Source organism: Echinops telfairi, unplaced genomic scaffold (genome assembly GCF_000313985.2).
Source record: "Echinops telfairi isolate 266 unplaced genomic scaffold, ASM31398v2 ScPeMD7_655;HRSCAF=1070, whole genome shotgun sequence".
Classification (NCBI taxonomy): domain Eukaryota; kingdom Metazoa; phylum Chordata; class Mammalia; order Afrosoricida; family Tenrecidae; genus Echinops; species Echinops telfairi.
The window spans coordinates 18,833,652-18,841,471 of NW_022104553.1; the positions used below are offsets into that span (position 1 = coordinate 18,833,652).

The following is a 7,820-nucleotide window of genomic DNA, read 5'->3' on the forward strand; positions in this document are numbered from 1 at the left end:
GAACAACATTTTTTTTCATACATACATCAACCAGGCCAAATAAATAAACAGTAACTTCATAAACAAACACACAAAAATCAAAGAAATAATTTATCTTTGGCTTTTTTAACCATCTCATACAAACCAACTACTTCTAGTATAGGTAAGTCCACGCACAAAATAGTTCCTGAAATGCTTAGAATCAGATGTTTTGTTTTAAAGGTTTGTTTTTTTTCTTTTCCTCTTCTGAGATTATAATGAACACAGTCACACCACAAGTAAAGTCAGAAGCAGGACAGAGACCACTCCAAAGGCTTGTTTGGTCATCTGAGGTCTCATTAAATATGACTTACCCTTAATACTATGTACAGGAATATAAAATGTAAATAAAAGTACCAAGTGTCAGATTTTAGGTCGTTTTTTAAAAATCATTTTATTAGGGGTTCATACAACTCTTATCACAATCCATACACACATCAATTGTGTAAAGTGCATTTGTCCATTCATTGCTCTTTAGGTAGTTTTAAGAGAAAAAAGGCAAGACTTTGGAAGCTGACCTTCTGGATAGGTGTCCCCACCCTCCATGCCCTAATCCCCAGTTTTGTTTTAAGTTGAACTTTTTCTCTTGCTGTCTAGTCATCTTCAATGGTTGCTGCTTCTTGGGGTCAACATTGTCATTCTCATCATCGTCAACTGCTCCAAATTTGCCTATAGCAACCATAGCCTCCTCATCTCCATCTCTGCCTTTTCCCCACCATCAGCACCTTTTTCCTCTTCTTCATCGGCTCCTCCTTAACATTCCCATTGGTGGACACATCTCTGCCATCTTCGTTTTATCCAATTGATCCTGCTCTACTCTCTTCCAGGTCCATCTCTCTCTCAGCATCTTATAGTTTTCTCTATTTTTATGTATCAACGCCGCTCCCCCAAATCTGTTCCCCAATCTGTACACTTATGGTAACTCCATTTAGATTTAGGGGATGACTGAGCCTTCTGTTTATCACACTCATTTAACTCCTTAATGTAGCCCTGACAGTTGGTCCAGTAGCAACTCTCCCCTTGACTCAGAGGGAGACCTTGTTGCTGTCCTTCAGAGTTCTAAAAGAACATCTTGAAGAAGATATTCAGCAGCCAGTGGTCATCAAAAGTGAAGAATTAAAAAATAATAATAAATCATTTTTTAAGTGAAGAAATATGAGCAGGGGGGCGAGCAACGGAAAAGTGGGTGAGAGGTGATGGAGGATGCTGTAAGATGTGAAAATAATCATCTAGAACTTATCAAAGGTTCGTGAGGGCGGGTGGGTTGGGGAGGGAGGGGGAAGAAATGGGGAGCTGATATCCGGGGCTCAAGTAGGAAGAGAATGCTTTGAAAATGATGATGGCGGCGTATGTGCAAATGTGCTTGACACCCTGGATGAATGTATGGATTGTGACAGATGTAAGAGCCCCCAGTGAAAGTTTTTTTTTTTAAAGAAAGGAATATGAGATGCCTGTGAAGAAGTATCAATATGTATCACACACATCTCCCTTTAACACAAGGAGATACCAGCTATTTTACACAAAAACACACAGACTCGTAGATGCTCTGTATAAAACACAAACACTGCTCGGTCCTGGGTCATTCTCACAACCGTTCTTCTGTCGGAGTCCCACGGTTGCAACCACTGTGTCCAGGCATCTTGTGAGGCATTGGCACAGCTTGATAGGTAATAATGACTTTGTCTGTGAAGTCATTTGCCCATTTCCGTTCATCTGAGAGTGACTTCTTTTTATTCTGTGCTCTCTTAGGAAATGTGTTCTATTTTTACTTCCCATGATTCCTGGAATTCATATTGGCCAAGCATATCTTCTAACAGTTTCATCATATTTGGCATGGAAACATATGTGTCAGACTTATTTGGGTTTGTTGGTGATCATGAGCCTTGTGGTATCTAATGCAAATTTTTTTTCTAATGTAAATTATAGGCGTGCTCTTTCTTTCACTTGTTTGTTTTGAAAGCCTGCCTTGTGTACCTGGTCTCTTTCCATTTTTCTGCACACAGAGTATACCATGATGCAACTCACTGTACTTACGATAGGGGAAAACTTGAGTCAAAAGCATCTCCAAAATAATAATTTATAAATTATCAAGGGCTCATGAGGAAGGGGGCGTGGGGAGGGAGGGGCAAAATGAGGAGCTGATGCCAAGGGCTTAAGTGGAGAGCAAATGTTTTGAGAATGATGAGGGCAACGAACGTACAAATGTGCTTGACACAATGGATGGACGTATGGATTGTGATAAGAGTTGTATGAGCCCCCAATAAAATAATAATTTTTAACAACTTCTCTAGGAGAAGGGGATCCAGGGAGACACATCTGTTTTGCCGCACGTCCCTGACAGGTTAGTCCTCAGCATCTCCGGCTCCCTCCATGTGAAACTCAGTTGGCCTCCAGGGATCCTGCAAAGGCTCTCTGCAAATGCTCCAAGGGTCTCTTTAGACATGCTAAGTAGAAGCATGTTGTTGATTCTGGTAATTAACCAAAGTGGCAAACGTTTTGGAGAAAAGTTCTCAGTTCCCCAGGCCCGTGCTGTCATGGCCACTGAAGGTGAAATGACAATTGCAGTTCTGTGGGGAGGTGAGGTCACAGAATCACAAGCCCATATCTCAGGCTCAGGCTGCCTCACGTCCTGAAACACGCTGGCATCATGACCTGCACCCTGAGCACGGCATCCTGACAGAGAGGAGGAGGTGGGTGAGTGTGTCCTCTTTGGAGCCTCAGAAAAAGGGACGGTAAGGAAAGGGGATGTTAGGAACCGGTGCAAGTGGGATAACGGGATTGCATATGATCCAGGGCCAGATATTGTTGTTCAGTTCAGCTCCAAAGCGCAGCAACCCCGTGCACCAAGGAGGGAGACAGTGAGAGAGTCTGCACCTAATGTCTGAATTCTCACACTAGGTTTGACCTCGTTTTGGCAGCCATTGTTTCCATCCATCTCCTGGAAATGTTTCTTCTTTTTCACGGATTCTCCAATTTACCCAGCATGGTGTCCTTTGCCAGGGACTTGTCTTCCCCATTGAACAATAACCTCAAGGTCAGCAGTGGGAAACCACCAGCTACTCTACAGGAGAAAAGTTGACCCTTGCTTTTCCTGTAAAGAGTGAAGGTCCCAGAGTTCTATCCTGTCCTGTAGGATGGCGAGGAGTTGGAATGGACGTTGTGGCTGTGAGTGTGCTTTGGGAGTCCGGTCGTACCTGATCACAGCTCTGCAGTGTTGTCACCCTCGCTTCTAAGTAGCATTCTGGTTGTATTTCATCCAAGCTAGCTTTGTTCTTTTGAATGTCCATGGTCCTTTCGGTATGCATCAAGAAACCATGATGGAAATGCATCTATTCTTTTGACTCCTTGTATCCATGGTCCTCATTTCACAGGGACACATCTGTCAGTTTGCCAAACCGTAGTGACTTGCTTGTTGGTGACATTCTGGATGCTGTGTCACCCGTATTTCAACTACCAGCTGGGTTAACGACGGTGAACAAATTTCAGTGGAGCTTCCAGACTAAGAATGAATTCAAATCTCGATGCCATGCAGTTGCTTACAATGAATACAAATGCTCTAGGACAGGGTAGAACTGTCCCTGTGGGTTTCTGAAACTGTAGCTCTCTACTGCATAGAAAGCCTCATCTTCCTTCCTTACATCTCTGGGGGCTTTGAACTCCCTAACTAGCCGTTAGCACTGGAACACATAAGCCACCACGCCACCAACGCTCTTCGAAGAAGGACTATCCTGTTCTCTTCTGAAGGGCTGCTCACAGCAAACCTGATGAACAGCAGCTTATAAGAAGAAGGGATAATCTCTGTGGCCGGAGTCATAAGTAGTAAACGCGTGGGGGGTCTTAGACCTTATGCCAGTCAATCCATGATGGCTTCTAAAGTAGCCTTCACTGATAGTAATTGGTATAACCTGCAAGTACTAATGAAGCCTGATTGTTAATGAGTTTAGGGACTGTTGTTTTGAAATCACTCTACTGCTCGGCCTAGCCCAGAAGCATCATAGATTACTGAAGACATTGCTATTCTTCTCTGTGCCTGCACTAAAGCATAGGACGATCGACAGGATGCATCAAATCTAGGGCAGGAAGTATAATCAAGTGACAATTACTTGGATAGGAATACCTATTTTCTTCTGACTCTGTTTATATGGCATAAGGAATAGTGACAGTGTTGGTGTCTTTCTGGAAGCATCGTGACTCACGAGTGACTAAAACGGTTTCCCCTTTGGAAGGCAGGGAAACAGTATTTGAGGCAACGTTGACACCAGTGGGGGTTTCAAATAGAAGCCAGTAGGAGCCTCTTGGGACGTCTTCACTGCTTGGATAATATGCACCTCTGATTCCACTATTAGGCTATTTCACTTTTTAAGTGCACAAGGTTTTATGCTGTACGCTTTCCATGCTTCACTTTGATAAAAGTTAGTAATGCATTATATGACTCTCTAAAAAGGCTGTGCATGCCCCTTATCCATCCAAAGCATATGAAAGCCAAACCAAGCTCCCTGTCACCCAGGAGATTCTAACTCATGGTGACCTTTTTATAGGCTAGCAGAGAACGGGCCCTCTGAGTTTTCTGAGACTATTAAGTCTCGACAGGAGTGGAAAGTCTCATCTTTCTAACGTGGAGCTGGTGGTTTTGAACTGCGGGCCTTGAGGTTAGCAGCCCAATGTGTAACCCACTACGCCACTGAGCTCTGAAGAGAAGCTGGGGTAGCTGGTCCATCATCAGGCCTGGTGGTTACTGCGTAGTGCTGTATTTCAGTCGACATGATACATGTACCCTATGCCTCACATTCCCGTGCAGGAACTCTGGGTCTGCAGATAAATCTCAGTCACTGGAAACTGGCAGAATGGCTGCCATGGATTTAGCAGTAGGAATGATCTTTGTATCACAGACTGTACTGGGCATCTGGGGAAATGTCTCACTTCTTTACCACTATATTTCCCTTCACTTCACTGGGTGCAGGTTAAGGTCCACAGATATGATTCTCAGGAACATTGTTGTATCCAACTCTCTGGTTATTCTGACTAAAGGAATCCCCTATTCAGTGGCAGCTTTGGGGTGGCAGTATGTCCCAAATGATTTTGGATGTAAATTTGTTTTCTATCTTCACAAAGTGGGCAGGGATGTGTCCATTTTCAGCACCTGCCTCTTGAGTGTCTTCCAAGCCCTCACCATCAGCCCCAGGTGCTCCAGGTGGGCAGAGCTGAAAAGAAAAGCTCCCAAGTCCATAAAATTTACTATAATCCTGGGCTGGATCTTCTACCTGTTGCTAAATGTCATGACCCCTGTGAATATGATTGGTAAATGGAGCTACAGAAACATCACAAAGAGAAGAGATTTTGTGTACTGCTCTTCTACATCTCTTGACAAAACGATGCAATCTGTTTATACAGCACTGGTCATATTTCCTGATGTGTTGTGTTTAGTGCTCATGCTCTGGGCCAGCACGTCCATGGTTTACGTCCTGTACAGACACCAGCAGCAGGTCAGACACATTCAGAGAAACACTGCTTCCCCCAGCTCCTCCCCTGAGACCAGAGTCACCCAAAGCATCCTTGTCCTGGTGAGCACCTTCGTGTTTTTCTACACCTCCTCTTCCATTTTGCACATTTGTATCTTTCATTTGAATATTTTTGGTTCCTTGCTGGTGAACATCTCTGCATTAATTGCTGCCTGTTTCCCAACCATCAGCCCCTTTCTGCTCAGGAAGCAGGGCTCCAGTGTGTCTGTTCTACGCTTTTCCAGGGCAAGGAAAGAGAATCCTCTTCGTTTGTGAGGAAACTGTCAGTTGTTATATTTCACAGTCGTTAGTTGTTTCCTCACTCATCCTCCATAGAATCTTTTATTTTTTCATGTCCTGTTCCTTAGCCTCTTCTCCAAAACAAAAAGCCTTTGATTAGGAATTGGGTGACAGTGTAAAAATTAAATCAGTTTTCCATTCAGTAATTTATGCACATCTTGCTTCATATTATTGATTGTAATAAACATATTATGTTTATTATTGATATTATTATTGGGATAAACAATGTAACAGTGTTTATCCCACTTCCTCGCTGTGTTGTTATTGTTGTTGTTGTTGTTGTTTTCTTGGTTCCATTCCTCCTCTCCTAACCCTTCTGAGTTTGTCCTTGGGCCTCCATAGAATATAAAGCACAATGTGTTATGCACATAATTCAAGAGAGGCGCTGTACACAACCACATCCTTTCTTTCTTTCTTTTACAACCTGTGGACTTTATTTGAATCATCAACAAATCGCCAGTATAGTGTCCTATCTGGTGTCTACGTCGTTCAAAAACAGCCACCTCCTTATGGGTCCGATAGTCGTGTACGCATATATAAGACAAATCATGTGTGTTACGCCTCGTGCAATAGTAGTGTTAAATTGTACATTAAGAAATGTAAATTCAGAAATAAGACTCGTCATAATGATGATCATTTTTTCATGAGATGGACATGTCTGATATTTACCCTGCCATGTTAATTGATGAACGGATTCAAATCATATGGAATGTGTGTTTTCTTATCTAATTTAAGTCATACGTCTTAACTCTAAATCTTAAAAAAATATATGTCCAAACTCACTATATCAAACAATATTTTACCTTGACAGGAAAATGTATCTGCTTATATAGCATATGAAACTGGATATATATGGAACTAGTTCTAAACATAACGGGTGACTTTATGTGTGGTTTGTTGTGGTTCTTAGTGTAACTTTACTTCATCTATGTTCATTTATTTCAGTCATTCTGCATTTGATCCCCTCCCCCCTTTTGCAAGCTGTTTATTCACTATTCATTTTTTAATCCAAAAATTGAAACACAGTTTAAAACATTCATAAGAATGTAAAGTTACTTCATACCTTTATTAAACTCTATCTTGGCATAGCGACATTAATACTATCGTTTTACCTTCTGATATGTTCAGGGCATGCGTGAGACATCCCAAACTGAAATGCTTGCATTTGAAGCTCCTAGATAGGAAAATAAACAACCCATTGTCAGTCCTCGATATATGGCCTGCGACCAGCCGCAGCCCCGTGCCCACCCTGGCGAAGGAGGTGAAGTTACCTGGTTTCAGCCTCAGAAAGAACCAGGAGCCTTTTCCCTGCGCTGCTGGAACGATGATGAGATTTCCCGGGAGCGGAGACTGCCGGGCACTCCTGGGAAACCTGGTGTACTGGGGATGATTGGCAGCCAGAGGAAGAAAGGCTTCCTGAGCTTGTTGGACCCCTTATGTTTGTAGCAGCTTCTAAAACAGTTGCCTTTCCCGGTGCTGCATGTTCATGTTCTTAGCTGAAGAGGGACAGAAACTCAGACCCTTGGAGGCACAGTGCTTCCCGAGAGAGGACCAGCGCCCAGAGATCAGAGTTTCATCTGAGTGGCTCTGCAGGGCTCTTCAGACAGGCTCGGCCTAGGGACTGGCCATGGGAAGGGGAGTCAGGAACAAGCTGTTTGGGTCTCTTTCCTGCAGGAGTTGCGGTTTCTCTAAATATCTCCTCCAGGGCAGCTGTGTCTCCGTGGGACTCTGTGAATCCATCTGCCACCCAGAAACCCAGTGGGCATTTTATCAAAAGCTGTTCCTCATGTGCCCTGCTCAATCTTTTTTTAATCAGAATCTATTTATCTGGATTTATTGATTTTTTTCTTTATTTTTTTAAAAAATAAGTCATCTTATTGGGGCTCTTACAGCTCTTAGAACAATCCATGCATCCATCGTGTCAAGCACATTTGTACGTATGTTGCCATCATCATTTTCAAAACATTTTCTTTCTACTTGAGCCCTTGGTATCAGCCTCTCCCC

The 7,820-nt window shown here is 43.0% G+C and overlaps 1 protein-coding gene across 1 annotated transcript; it reads left to right on the forward strand.

Moving 5' to 3' along the window:
* Positions 1 to 4,862: 4,862 nt before the first annotated feature.
* Positions 4,863 to 5,792, forward strand: LOC105979770 (vomeronasal type-1 receptor 4). The gene has a single exon (XM_013007983.1). It carries the CDS (start codon positions 4,863 to 4,865, stop codon positions 5,790 to 5,792), a length of 930 nt encoding a protein of 309 aa, XP_012863437.1.
* Positions 5,793 to 7,820: the final 2,028 nt, after the last annotated feature.

Coding starts and splice junctions, on each gene's coding strand:
- LOC105979770 (XM_013007983.1), top strand. CDS start 4,863: ATGGCTGCCATGGATTTAGCAGTAGGAATGATCTTTGTATCACAGACT.